Source organism: Betta splendens, chromosome 24, assembly GCF_900634795.4.
Source record: "Betta splendens chromosome 24, fBetSpl5.4, whole genome shotgun sequence".
In the NCBI taxonomy this organism is placed as follows: domain Eukaryota; kingdom Metazoa; phylum Chordata; class Actinopteri; order Anabantiformes; family Osphronemidae; genus Betta; species Betta splendens.
In genome coordinates this window covers 623,823-638,209 of record NC_040901.2, presented here as the reverse complement: position 1 = coordinate 638,209, position 14,387 = coordinate 623,823, and the positions used below count along the sequence as shown (strand labels likewise).

The 14,387-nt window shown below is 40.8% G+C and overlaps 2 protein-coding genes across 4 annotated transcripts in view; one reads left to right on the top strand and one right to left on the bottom strand.

Moving 5' to 3' along the window:
• The window catches only part of nt5dc1 (5'-nucleotidase domain containing 1), a 40,350-nt gene continuing 25,963 nt past the window's right edge, over positions 1 to 14,387 (top strand). The window contains exons 1-6 of one of the 3 annotated variants that reach the window (XM_029140781.3): positions 40 to 459; positions 1,481 to 1,572; positions 2,129 to 2,200; positions 2,294 to 2,403; positions 2,885 to 2,964; positions 3,121 to 3,202. In XM_029140781.3, coding sequence (XP_028996614.1) covers positions 367 to 459; positions 1,481 to 1,572; positions 2,129 to 2,200; positions 2,294 to 2,403; positions 2,885 to 2,964; positions 3,121 to 3,202 — 529 coding nt within the window. In that variant the 5' untranslated portion in view covers positions 40 to 366. Of the gene's footprint in view, positions 460 to 1,480; positions 1,573 to 2,128; positions 2,404 to 2,884; positions 2,965 to 3,120; positions 3,203 to 14,387 lie in introns of all 3 variants that reach the window. The other 2 variants (XM_041069500.2, XM_029140780.3) reach the window with 2 other exon arrangements.
• col10a1b (collagen, type X, alpha 1b) lies at positions 3,424 to 8,321 on the bottom strand. The gene is made up of 3 exons (XM_029140779.3): positions 8,103 to 8,321; positions 7,637 to 7,754; positions 3,424 to 5,754 (listed from the first exon to the last, which is right to left on the bottom strand). Exons 2-3 carry the CDS (start codon positions 7,740 to 7,742, stop codon positions 3,890 to 3,892), a joined length of 1,971 nt encoding a protein of 656 aa, XP_028996612.1. The 5' UTR covers positions 7,743 to 7,754; positions 8,103 to 8,321; the 3' UTR covers positions 3,424 to 3,889.

Here is a 14,387-nt window from a genome sequence, read left to right as displayed (position 1 = left end):
TCCAAATTCACCCTGCGCATATATGCTGTATGTTACGATGTGGTTTCATACCCGGAAGAACTGCACGCTCGCGCACTCGCCTCTCTGTCGCCTTCTTCTGGCGCACAAGAGTCTAACTTCTGTCTACAAATGGACAACTTATTGACGGTAACCGTTCACCGAGAATAGGTTTGGCACTGAATAAACAGCGACAGACGAGTCCTTCCGCTGCACCAGTGAGCTGAGTATCTACGAGCCCCGTCCTCGTCGTCAGTCAGTGACATTGACAAATCAAAGCGGTAGTTAGTGTTGTGCTGCCGCTAGCAAGTTCATGTGTGAGCAGTAACGTTGCGTTTTGCCCGCCGTTTATCTCCAGCCTCAGCTACAATGAGTGAATATTTCAGCCTGTCTGATTGTGATGTTATCGGCTTCGACCTGGACCACACGCTGTGCCGCTACCATCTGAAGGAGACCTCTAGGGTGAGTGCGTGTAGCGCGGGGGCAGCTAGCTCCGCTACATAATCATACAGTGGTCGCGACGCTTCGATCCGCAACACATCTGGATTAAAATTAGCTCGCACTCACTCTGTCAATATGCTTAGCGGTCAACTGTCAAGGCCGCCTCGTCAGTTTGACAAACGGTGCACGCGGAAATTAGAGTGCTCGCTGCGTGAATGTGGACTGATGCTTGGTGTTGATGCTGCAGTCATGCAGTGACCCCTCCTCCCCCTTTTTCCCAGGCATATTGGCACCTAATATCTTCGTGACTTACATCTACACTATTTAATTTTATTGGTTAGGAGCTGGAGTTCTCACTGGAATTGCATAATTATGATGCCTGTAGTTTCAGGCCTGGCGTTCATTCATTTGTTTCTCCTGCCTCATAAATGTAACATATGTAATGTCTGCTAATACTCTCAATGCAGTGACATCTTACTTAACTAATGATGGAATTTCCACGAATCGGTTGACTCGATTCATATAAACTACCAGATCCTGTCAAATATCCACCTTGTATGTAAGTATTTATAATGAATACTATTCTAGTGCTCTAATTTTGACTAACTTAATAAATTTGAAAACTGCACCAGTATGGAGTAATGTGTTTCATGTTTGCATCCGATACACACACAACATTTATTTTCATCACAGTTTTGACTCATAAGATAATAAATTATGAATCTTAATGTATCCTATATCTTTATAGACATTTTAGGTGGTCATAGTCAGTGATTAACTTGTGTGGTGGATGCGAAATTTAATGAGATTCTTGAGTTGAGTTTTTTACCTTTTTTTGTTTTTTTTCAAAAGATGGTCACACGATGTTCGCACACTAAAGTTATAGTTTGCTTTGACCAAATTAGTTTTTTTTACAATACAAGCCATACAGTATGTGGGTAATTGCATTTAATGCTGTAGGCCCATTTTAAATAATGGCTCACAGTTGCTGTTGTCTTCTGCATTATGACTGCTACTTGTACCTTTTTTATGTTTTATGCAGCTCATCTATGAGAGTTTTGCCAGGTTTCTTGTGGAGCATAAAGGCTATGACAAGGACCTGTTAAACCTAACTCCTGCTACATGGGATTTCTGGTGAGTAAGCAGACGAATCCTAAAGGGCATCTGGTTATAAACCAGTCAAGTGTGTTGTAGGGTCAAATGTATATCACTCTAAATGTAATTTCTGCTTTGTTACTTTCACTCAAACAGACATCTACATTATTTATAAAAAGCTAATAGGTGACTCCTTTCAGCTTATCCTTTCAGGGGTCGCCACAGCGAATGATTCACATAGTTTTTACACCAGAATCCCTTCCTGATGCAACCCCTCACCGAGGGGATTGAACCCGCAACCTGGGCAACAGGAGCACAGCGCATCTGGATTAAAAATAGCTCGCATCTGTCAATATGCTTAGCGGTCAACTGCTGAGGCCGCCTTGTCAAGTTGAAAAACGGTGCACAGCGGAAATTAAAGTAGTAGTCTGTGCCGAGGCCCTTTACAAGAAGCTAAAATTAGGTCATATTCATTTTAGTTTAGTTTTGTAATTTTCTCTGGATGTGTCTACAGTACAATTCAGTTCTGATGTGGGTCACTATCTTTGTGCAGTACTGCATTTATGGTATTTATAACACACGTTTACTTTGTTAGTTTTAAAGGACTAGTTGTGGATTTGGAGGATGGAAACATTGTGAAACTGGCCGAAGATGGAACTGTCTTGCGGTATGGTCTGTCTGCCCCCAAACCAGAGCTTGCCATTGTTCTCTCAGACATTAAGAGTAAGTTAATAAAAAGTTTTATTTTGTGCTTGATTAGAGCGACACACGGTACAACTGACCTCAGCACAGAAGAAATCCTTAAATTTTATGGCCCTAATAGGGAGTGGAAGCACTTCAACAGCCTCAATACGTCCTTTACGAGATCTGGTATGTTATTCATATTTTACTGCCTTGTATGTACAGTAGTGTAATGTGTATGTGGTGTCAGATTTTTCTCATTACAATTTCAAATAGATTTTATTTGCTTAACAGTTACATTCTCAATTTTCAACCCTATATGAGCACACATTTGGAAATTAGGCCTGCCATGTCCACTGGAAAAAAATAAAAGAAAGTGTTTTTTTTTTTTCTTAATCTACCTTGAAGTTTAACTTTTGATGTTCACCACAGACTCAAAAACATTTGACTACACTTGCACATATTTGCATAGTAGCATAGTAGTCATTAAACACGTGAAGCACTTAATCAGGTGCATGATTAGTTACTCCACCTGTTACTGAACACATAAATTACTTGTATTAGCTAGTGGTATGTTGGATTGCGTGTAAGAAATATAAATCTAAAGACATTGAGAGAAAATGACATTGTCTTTCACAATAAAGGGAACTCTGTTTTTTGGTCTGTACAGCAAAATACTATTTTTATGACAACTACTTTGATCTACCTGGTGCGCTTCTCTGTGGCAGAGTTGTGGACATGATTCATAAGGTAAAAGATACAGTTATCATGTGTACACACACACACACACACACACACACACACACACACACACACAGAGTCACTGTATACAGAGGGAAAATTTTATATATATTACTAATTTCCCTTTTAAAAAGTTTTAAATATGTAACTTTGTTTTGTGAACAGCGAGGAAGTGAGGTCAATTCTGACTTTTGGAAAGACATGCTTGCTGCCATAGACCACAATTACAACACATCTGCATTTAAAGGTAAGCCTTTTGTTACAAAGTGACCCAGTCTTTACATAAAGAATGAATGAGCTATCTTTTGTTGTTTACTTTACACTCTTTAAGGAAGAACAACACTCACTGTATACAGAAGATATTTCTTCTTTCTCAGACTAGAACCTTTATTTTGTGTTTTGGTCATTAGGTGGTACATAACTTAACACATCAAATGGGACATTGTTGTTGGGAAAATAAAAATGCACTTTGAGTTTCTCATTCTGTGTTTATTGCATGTCACAGTGCTTGTGAGAATGTGCTGATCTCTGCTAATATATAGTACAACCGTTTTGCATGTCTTTTGTATTTATATTACAGGAAAATTCTTAAACAACAGACATTAATACAAACAAACACAAATAAGAGACATACTGTAAATGTTACAGGCAGTTGTAGAGCACCACTTAAAAAAGTCTTCTAATAATGTGTCATTAAAAAGGACCAATCCACACAAGAGATGTACTAGGAAAAGGGATCAATGAAAGCATATGCTATAAACTTTTTGTCAACATTAAATCCTGTGTCAGGCAGAAATGTCATTTGTATGAGGCAAAGTTCTAAACTCACAACCATATTTAGTCTACAATCTTAATTTGAAATTTTGCAAATTTGTCTATTTCTGTGAGTAGTTGAGTATTTGTAAGGTGTTGAGGTTAATTCGGATTTGTGAAATCACGTTGAAGCAATCAAGAACCCAGAGAAAGAGCAGTGAACATTATCTGTTGCAAATATACCATTACTCTCCTCATCAGGGATCTGGACATAGACTCTGTCACCAGTGTGCAACGCAAGAACAGCACTGCCGGACATCTGATCTAAGAAGCCCTTGTTGTACTCATCATAACTGAAAACAAGTGGCTCTTCATTTTTGTAGAGGGCCACCAATGCGTTGGCACCATTGACATGCATATGATAACTGAAATAGTAGAGACCTGGGATCTGGCATGTAAACACACCACTGCTGGGGTCATAGTGGTGCTCTCCATTGTACAGAAGATTGGTGAACACAATAGGGCTTCCTGCAGGGGGGTAGGCTGTTGTCAGCAAAGCACTGAAGGCAGATACTGGGGCTTTCATCACCTCATGAGGCAACATAACCTCATGGGACTTGATTGGCATGCTCTTTTCATGATGGTAGATGATCTCTCCTGGTGGGCCAGGTGGACCAGGAGGACCAGCAGGGCCTGGAAGACCATCATGACCTCTGGTACCTGGAATTCCAGGTGGGCCTTGGGGACCAGAAAGTCCCTTAGCTGTCAAGCCAGCTGGGCCAGGCAGACCTGGGGGACCTGGATGACCCTTTGGCCCAGGGAGACCAGAGGGTCCAGAGGGCCCTACTTGCCCCATGGGTCCTGGCCTTCCACTCTCACCACTTTTTCCTGGTGCTCCTGGTGGACCTGTATGTCCTTTTAGTCCTGGAGCTCCACTTGCACCTGGGATTCCTGGGGCACCAGTGGGACCTTGTGCACCTTTAGGACCTTGATGACCATGAAGTCCTGGAGTTCCTGCAGGACCTACTGCTCCGGGTACACCTGGCTTCCCAGTGAACCCCTGGGCTCCCTGCTCTCCTTTGGTTCCTCTTGGGCCAGGCGCACCTACCATGCCAGTGTCACCTTTGGGTCCTGCAGGGCCACCCTCACCCTGGAATCCTCTTGCACCCTGTGGACCTGCTGGACCAATAGGACCAGGAGCACCTGGCTGACCAGTGAAACCAGTTGGCCCTGGCTCTCCTTTCTGACCAGTGGTTCCAGGGGTACCAGGGGAACCTCTGCTGCCTGGTATTCCAGGTTCACCTGTTTTGCCAACTCCTGGCATGCCAGGGGAGCCTGGTTGACCAGCTGGACCCTGTGGACCTTTAGACCCCATGGGTCCAGGCAAACCTGGAGTACCATTCTCGCCTGGTTTTCCTGGTGCTCCTGTGCCTGGAGCTCCAGTGTGACCTTTTGGCCCTGGGAGGCCCATTGGCCCTGAAGCACCATCTCTTCCTGGCAAACCATCCTTGCCAGGTTCTCCAGGGTAGCCAGGAACACCAGGTTTACCCATTCCAGGTTTTCCAGGCATACCAGCTGGACCCATTGGTCCAATTGCACCCGGTGGTCCTTGAACCCCAGGAACACCAATGCCTTTCTCTCCCTTTGGACCCGGAGAACCAGGATGACCAGAATGTCCCTTTAGGCCGGGCTCTCCTCTTGGTCCCATCGCTCCGGGGAGGCCAGCTGGCCCAGGTTTTCCAACAGAAGAAAGTCCAGCAGGCCCTGGTGATCCAGGTGCACCAGGTGCACCTCTGGGTCCCATCTGGCCAGGTGCACCATGTGCACCTCTTTCACCAGGGATGCCAGGGGCACCTGATTTTCCAGGGGCACCTGGTGTACCAGGTTTACCTGCTTGAGAGTACCCAGCAGGTCCAGGAGGTCCTTGTGGGCCAGGTGGCCCTGTGTGTCCTACACCACTCTTTCCAGGAGGTCCAGGTGGCCCCATTGGTCCTGGCTCACCTGGAGGACCCTGAGGACCTTGAGCACCAGTAGGGCCTGCAACGGCTGGTAAATAAAGAAATACAGATACATAGTAATGTAATTAAGTTAGTATGATGCACTAATTACAATGTCGTAGTATCTCACCTGACTCTATGATGATGCATATATGCAAACTAGCTTACAATGACATATCTCTATTTAATTTAAGATAATCACTAAAGAATTTATATTTATTGTAAAGTCGAAATAAGGATAATGTGAACAATACATAATGTCCGTTGGCTTTAAATATTTTTCTTTAATTAATTTTGCCTCTTTATATATACTTCTAGTTTGATCTATCTATCTATCTATCTATCTATCTATCTATCTATCTATCTATCTATCTATCTATCTATCTATCTATCTATCTATCTATCTATCTATCTATCTATCTATCTATCTATCTATCTATCTATCTATCTATCTATCTATCTATCTATCTATCTATCTATCTATCTAAAATTGAAAACAATTTTATCAGTATATCAGCGTTTCAGCTAAAGTCGGTAAAGTCAAATCAGTGCTCACACATTATCTGTGGTGAAGCCGTTTCACGTAACATTCCTTTATGCATCATAATTTTGAATGCATCTTTGCCAAAACAGTGACCTGTTAGATACCGGCCTGGTTTTTGAAATGGTCTTTTGAAAGAATGTGTTCACGAACCTGTGATTTACAAACCACACAACGATGTATCTGGATTTCCACAGTGGACATTTTCTGCCAAAGCTGGACCATTTGGCAGCCAGACGCACCACAAACTGAAGGTGATAATACTGGCCCCAGTAGGAGCTAAACCACTTTATGTTTGGCATTTTTTAGGTAGGCATTAGCTTTCTTCTTTATCTTCTTTAGTCAATTAAAAAAAAGACTTAAAGTACAATGAACATACATTTGTGGTGTTTTTTTTGTTGGGTTTTCTGTCTGAACTGAGCTGAACTGAGCAGCTTGTGTTGTTTTCTTCACTTTAATTGTGTGATGTGATTGTAATACCACAAAGCAGTTTTGCTGGGGAACACACACGTACAAGTCTCTTATTTTGGGTCAACGTACACAGTCAGACCACATCATAAGCTCTTCAAAAACAAAATGGTTTAAACATCACATTTAATTCATTGTTTAGTATACATCACCTTGGTGTTTAGTCCATGACCATTGCTATGAAGTTTTAACTTTTATGACACATGCTAAAGTGGCAGTTTCTTGTGAAACCATAATTTGTCCAAGTCACAAGTGCTCTTTTGTAGTATACTTTCCCCACGTGGCAGTTTAAGGCAGTTTTATGCACTTTTTGTGACATCCTTTGTACTGGACCTGTACCTTGATACTTTATGCAGGAGGGTGGTGCTGTGGTTCTAATTTATATTTACTGCGTGTAAGACTGAATTTTATCCAAGGTTTAAAAGCTTAAAGTGCTTTTGCTGATGATAATGATGTTAAAACTTGAATCTCCAGCTAAGTAAGAAGTCAGATTCGTGTTCAGTTCTGGGTATGATTGGTTTTACACTTGGTCACAGTTGTTTTTAAGTCCAGGCAAATAGAAATTGTAAATGGATTCTGCTGACTGTACATGGTTCATATTTAAAGTGCATACCTGGCCTTCAGAATTTGCACCGTAAGTCTTCAGAGTATTTTAGAGAAACACCATTAGGTTTTACTTTGCTTCTACTGCTCAATCAGCTATACTGTACATGTGCTAGTCATGCACTGAATGTATACTGTTTTGAAGCAGTGTTGATTTGAAAATCAGTTGTGGGATGGGTGGATTCTAAATATTGTACTGAAGTTATACAAATGCATGTTTTATGATTGCTTATTTGTCTTAGATGAATTGTTCTTAGTATATAGAATAGTGTGTATATATAGTTTTACATAAATGTTTCTTACAGGAGATGTGACTCACCATGACTCTTCACAGGGTAGGGTTTCTTGTTCACTTGGTAGTGTGGAGTTGCCCCAGCCAAGGCTAGGAGGACAAGAAGGAGGCCTGAAACCCTCAGGTCCATCATGTGAAGCGAAACCTGCAAAGACACATTGAGTTCATGAGAAGAGATGTTTCTCTGCTTCTGTTAGGTTTTTAACTAGTGAAAACTATAATGCACTATCACTACAAGTGGTGCAGGTTTTTCATGCACAATTGGTGATCAGTTGGATCAGTAAGCAAAATGCTTAATAAATTGCAATCTATAATTAGATTTTACACAATGAAAGAAGCAACCAGTTTGACAAACTAAGCAGGTAACATTGTATCTGAGTCTTAACACAGAAACTATACAACATTGGTGTATGCAGCAACCCAGTAAGAAAAGCCACTCTGCAGTTAGAATGCTTTTAGTTCACCTGAAGTCAGGAATAAAAAGCCATCTTACCGGCAGGTTTACGCTCCAAAGAAACAGTGATGTGATCACAAGGGTTTTCTACTGGAGGTGCTTTTATATCCTTAGCTGGGAAGTTTGTCTGTCTGAGCGGCTGCTTCTCAGGGCACTGGGCTCACAGTATTTATACCAAGCTGGTCTACAGCATTGTGAAGATTTACCTTTAGTAGAAGGCCCTCCCTGCTCTGATGTCATTTTTAATGAGGGGTGCCATGTCTTCAGGCAGCCGGTTGCTTCAGGGTGAAGGCCGTCTGCGCTCTCTCGCTCGCTCACTCTGTCGCTCTCTTTCTCTCAATGTCTCTCTCTTTCTCTATTTCTATTTTTATCTTTTTGTAGCTCTGTCCTTCTCACTCTTAATCTTTCGTTGGCTAGTTGTGTGTGTGTGTGTGTGTGTGTGTGTGTGTGTGTGTGTGTGTGTGTGTGTGTGTGTGTGTGTGTGTGTGTGTGTGTGTGTGTGTGTGTGTGTGTGTGTGTGTGTGAATGATTGTGGTTGGGTGGATTTTTGGTAAACGAGCTATATCTCATCTCATTTTTAATTTACCTCACAGATCGTACTCAGGTCTGTAATTGCTTGTGTGCCATGGGGTTGGGCAGTTCTTGTTATCCCCAGGGTTACACCTCGACACCTTAGTAATTATTTGCATGTTTTGATGGATGAGTCTGGATTGTTAAAGTGCCTGTTTTAGTTTGTTTTTAGCTTGTTTTAGTCTAAAAGCAGGTATTGACAATGTAACTTCAGACATGGTAAAGATCTGAATCTGACAGCTTATATTACAGCCTGAACTGTTGGCACTTGAGCTTATAGAAAAATTCATATGTGGCATCTGATGGCTGTTTGTAGTCATTTGATGTGAAATTACACTTGATTTATGATGTCCTGTTTTCAGTTTTACAAAAAGGAGCTTGTCATATTGTTGAGAGATGTTTGTTATCTTTGTACTGGTTATCATTGTAAAAATGGCACTGTGCAACTTGAAAACACCAGGCGGCAGAAGTGAGGTTTTTTCTGGGTGGCTACAGTACCTGCTTTATTCTCTGTAGAGCCTCTGTTCTGCAGTTCACATGTACTGGATGTTTGGAATTCAGTTGCTCCTAGGGTGGAAAGATGAGCTTAGTAGCAGTAGTGAGTGTGCAGATCCTTGCTCTGACAATATGTTCATCATGTATCTGATCGACTTCAGAATTCAAGTTACTAGAACTGGAATTAAAAATGCATAAAGGCAGGATCCTGGCTATTTGTTATTCATCATGCAAATTGGGCTCATACATTTCCCTTGTTCTTTTGCAAAACCTATCATGAAGTGCTTCATCATGAAATTGATATTTAACTGAAGACTACACAGAGACATTATGTATCTGAATGAATGGTGTGCCCTAGTTATTGCTATTTAATATTCTTATTGCTATTTAATATTCTATCTTTACTAGTCTAATACCAACGGACAACATAAAGCAAACATAGACATAGCTGTTACAAATAAGTAAAAGCATTGTGTCCTCTTCCAAATATATTATTCTGATACAAATGCAGGGGAGCCTGACAGTAATTGTACAGTACAGAAAGCTAAAGCCTTTGTGACTAAATGTGACCTCACATGCACATTTCATGTTGACCTTCATCAAGCATACATTTAAACCATCTAACAGCCTCTGTATAACAGATCTCTGGATTTAGAAAATCCGTCCTTCCCTTTGCTCGTATCATTTAATCTGCCACATCTCAGCAGCCGCAGATGAGCAGTGGGCATCTTTGGTAAACTCTTTGAAATAAATGACAGAGCGGTGGGGGTGGAGTCGGCATCTAACAACTTTCTAAGCTGCAGATATGCCACTGCACTTTACCATTAAAGTGTCTGTGACCGCAATGAGACATGGTGTTATGTTCATGAGTCTTTCTCCTTCCCTTACACCCTGTGTGTGTGTGTGTGTGTGTGTGTGTGTGTGTGTGTGTGTGTGTGTGTGTGTGTGTGTGTGTGTGTGTGTGTGTGTGTGTGTGTGTGTGTGTGTGTGTGTGTGTGTGTGTGTGTGTGTGTGTGTGTGTGTGTGTGTGCGCACACATGCTACTTGGATTTACATGGCATTTCTGAATAAGCCCATTCTGTATATGGCAAAAGACAGTCACAGAACAAAAACATGTAATTAGAGGGGAAGATGTACATTATGGAAGGCAGCAGTGTGTGCTATGAAGTTGTTCTCAGTCAGACAGGTCTGGATGGTGGTACTTCTGGAAATGGTTGTAACTGCTGTAACTATTGTTTAGTATTCCCAAGCATCTTACACTAGACATGCTGCTCCAGTGACTTTAATTAACTTAGTTTAATGAAGGGGCTTGTACCTTAATATGCTCAACTTCTGTTTTCCATATTAATGTGATGCACCATACAGTATTTGGCCCCTTTTAGTTTTTCAAGTATATAAGAAGAAAACCTGTAACTATATTTCATTACTCTATTGTCTGATAATTTGCTTTAAACCAAAGGCAATACACAGAGCATCCCCACTATGAAAGATGCTTCTCAACACTGTTTGGTGAGGAGAGAGTAAAATTTATGTGGCCAAATGGTTTTAAGACAATTTTCTGGCGTGTCTGAGTCAGATATGTGACTTCCTGGACTGACCTTTCACCAGCAATCTCTATGCAGCTTGACTGAGGAGTTTAATAAAAGGAATGGGGGAGTAAATCAATGTCAAGTGCAACATTAACTAGGACCTCTTGAATCAAACGCACATTATGAAGGAAGAAGGTGTATACTTATGTGAAACTAATAATGACTCAGTGTTAAAACTAATAAATGGTGACCAACTGTAGTCGTTACCTTTGATCAGATTCAAATAAATTCTGCATGAAAACTGTATAAAGTCACAGAACCAATAAAGTGCATCTTGGTAGCTCTGTAGTCTAAATGTAGTCATTCTTACCTACAGTAACTGGTTTCTAGTTGTAGTTTTATTAAGAGTGTATAAAATGTATATCTTATTTTGTGTTCTTTAGTTTTCGAAATGATTTGTCTGCTTTGGTCTATGAGATTTGAGGAAGGCTTTGTGCCTGGGTGAAAAGAGAAAATAAGTGCAGGTTTATGAACCTAAGTCTGCAGGGAAGATCAGAAAAAGGGAGCTAAAGATAGTGTGTTTGAGCTGGGAAGTGACTGCGGCTCACATTTAATATTTTAATAAATGCCACCAATAACCACATAGAACTTGGATTGAAGGATTAAGGTTGGACCATCCGGCTGTGTTTTGGCTTCAGTTACAAGGAAGACCTCATTCTAGTTCACAGTAAAAACAGTGTATTTAGTGCATCTTATTGTATTTTCCTTTTATTCTTAAATGCAAACTTCTCAAGTAAGTCAATGAATGAAAGTTTAGTCAAATCAGGTTAAAAGAAGAGAAGGTTGGCTCTTCCCTCAAGGACCAGGTAATTGGTTGTTTCAAAGCCACTTTCCAAAGCTGATTTAATGTTTTAATGCAAGTATTATCCATTATCACTTTCCAGAGTAGTTCATTTAAAGCTACTTTGACAGCTGTTATGTTGCAAAATGTCTATCCCAGCAGTTTAAGGATTTCCTAATATCCTTCTTTACAGAATTGCACATCTTGTTTTTTTCCTACCGATGTCACTCTGCAGACCAAGGAGTTGTTGACTGCTGCATAGCCTTTGGCCTGTTCAGAAAGACACATGTATTGTATGTAACTGTATTCATATGAATATTCTCTTTGTTTACATGTTTACTATCTGCTCCTATGGGTTTCACATGATTTCATTGTCAGGATGTTGAGATTCAGTTATTGTCTCAGATCAGAGGTCTATAATCATGGCATGTTCCTCCACATTCAACTGTCTGGTCCTTCAGTGAGTCTGGGCAGCACAGCAGACCCAGGCCTGTCGTTAACTGTTCATAGTGATCACAGCCTTACTACAGTGGAACTGGTGTTAGTGGTTAACAAAGGTGTTAGAAGCCAAACCCAAGACTACAACAAAAGTTTTTTTTTCTGGAAAGAGCAGTTTTAAATTATTCAGACCCCATAATAATTAAGCCATACAGTGACAACAATGGGAAGAGGGATGCTAGCAATCACATAAAACATGTTTAAACCTCACTTCTTCCTTTTTGATGCTGACTTTTAAACACACTAAGACACCTAACAGAAATATGTGATTAGAAAGAATTTGTGGTTGAATGCTTGAGCCACACTGATCCAAACAGACAGTCATGTGGCAGTGTTGTTGTTTTCAAATCCCTTTTATGTGGAAAAACTTCTGAAGTGAGATTCCAGAACATGTTTGTTGGCTAAAATGTTTACTTCAAACTTTTCTCTGACAACAACAGTACTGTTGTAGCCTGGGCACAGATCTGTGTGGCCTGGTAGCCTAGTTAGTAACGGTTCGGCCTCGGAACGCAAAGGTCTGCGCTTCGATCCCTGCCTCGGCATCAGGTGTGTCCCTGAGCAAGACACTTTGCGCTGGCTCACTGCTCCCCGCGGGGATGGGTCAAATGCAGAGAACAAATTTCCCCACTGTGGGACTAATAAGGCTTTATATCATATCATATATTTATATCAACTATGTTATGGGTGTAGCCATTAGCCTTTTTAATAATAGTCTTCAAAGACAGTAGTAAAGTAGATCAATCATTGAAATGTAAATCAACCAAAAAATCAGTGGTATATATGACATGGCGTTTCGGCATTTCCAACAGGTTGCAGACTGATTATATCAAGGAGACTGCTAATTTTTTTAAGCAGTGGTGTGATTTGACAATACACACGGAACTTGACAGTAATGAATGCCAGCACCCAATAACTTGACTAACAAGAGCACATGACACAACAATATTCTCTCTTAACAAGTGTGAATACATTGCGTGAATGAAAACCCCTTCTCTGGAAATCGATACACAATTGAATATAAGCCCATGGCATTAACAAAACCTGAGATAAATGCAGAATTTTTATATATAGGACTTGAGATCACATGGCTTGACTAGGTAGAGTCTCTCGTGGCATTGTGATTATGATAGCATGGCAAGAAAGCAGTGTAATTGGTGATGGGAAGAAAGTCATGGTCTATGATACAATAGCACAAGTATTACTGTAGCAGGTAATCTGGCAGTATGACTGTTGGGTGTATATATGTAGAGCAAGGATGGTCAATCCTGGTCCTTGACTCTAACTCACCCTGCTGATCCCTGTGGTCAGGTGTCAGTTGGCTTTTCTAGCTGCTGATTGACTGAACACACCAGAGTGTTGGGCCAGGGTCAGTTGGGAAACAGGACACTGATGTGGAGGGATTAGGAGTCAGTGAAAAGGATTTCTTGATGAAATGTTAAAATGATTAATTCAATAGAGGGAGGCAGATGGGAAAGGTGAGTAAATGACAGGATGAGGACGATGGAAAAAAAGGGAAAAAAATACAAGGAAAACCAGGAACCATACAGAAACACAATTTTACTAAATTTTTAGAAATCATGCACAATGGCATTTCATCAAACATTACATTAATGTTACCAACATAATATGTATGGTGTATAGGAAGCAGGATCAATGTGTCACCACATAGTAAAAATGTCTGCCGCTCTAAATTAAAGTTGCAGAAAAGAAACCTTTTTCTGTTTGTCCTGCTGTTTGTTCTCATCAGTTTAGGGTGTCAGTTTGTACAAATTGTCTGAAACGTCTGACCGTTTGGATTATATACTTGGATTATTAAAATAAGTGCATGAACTCAGGCCCTGGCACACCTGCAGAAACGTGAACCCAGTGCTTAAGAGCCTTGGTGGCCGGCATTGTAAATATACAGGAATTTGTGTGGAATTCCCTCTGACCAGGCTGCTCTCCCAGTTCAGGTCTGTTGTTGTTTTTGTTGGTTTCGATTTTATTTTAGGTGTTGGGATGGGAAGGATCCCTAAGAGCCATTCTTAGTATAGTGGGAAGAAAAGTGTAAGGAATTTCGGAAGCCCTTGGCTCTTTTTCTCCCTCCAGTCCAAAGAAACCAAGCATCCCTCAGAGGAAATGAATAAGAAGTCAGTCAGCAGTGGCACTTATCTCACGAGTAGTATAAATATCTGTTTTTTTCCTACCAAAGCTGATGCAAGATTTGAAGGTAGTAAAATACTTATTAGAGTGGCTTAAATAAAACCTAATATGCACTCCCAGAGGAAAACGAGCTCAAAGCCAAATTACCTAAGTAATGTTTTTCTTTTGATCTGGGCTCCAGCATCATAGGAACATCAGAGTTCTGGGTGCGAACTAGTTCAAATCAAACTAATTTAGGTTCTTTCCAAT

What these genes read in the sequence shown, in the direction of transcription:
- col10a1b (XM_029140779.3), bottom strand. Translation starts at nt 7,742, where the DNA reads ATGATGGACCTGAGGGTTTCAGGCCTCCTTCTTGTCCTCCTAGCCTTG. An exon ending in CTACCCTGTGAAGAGTCATG is followed by an intron (nt 5,755 to 7,636) that starts GTGAGTCACATC and finishes TTTATTTACCAG; the next exon opens with CCGTTGCAGGCCCTACTGGT.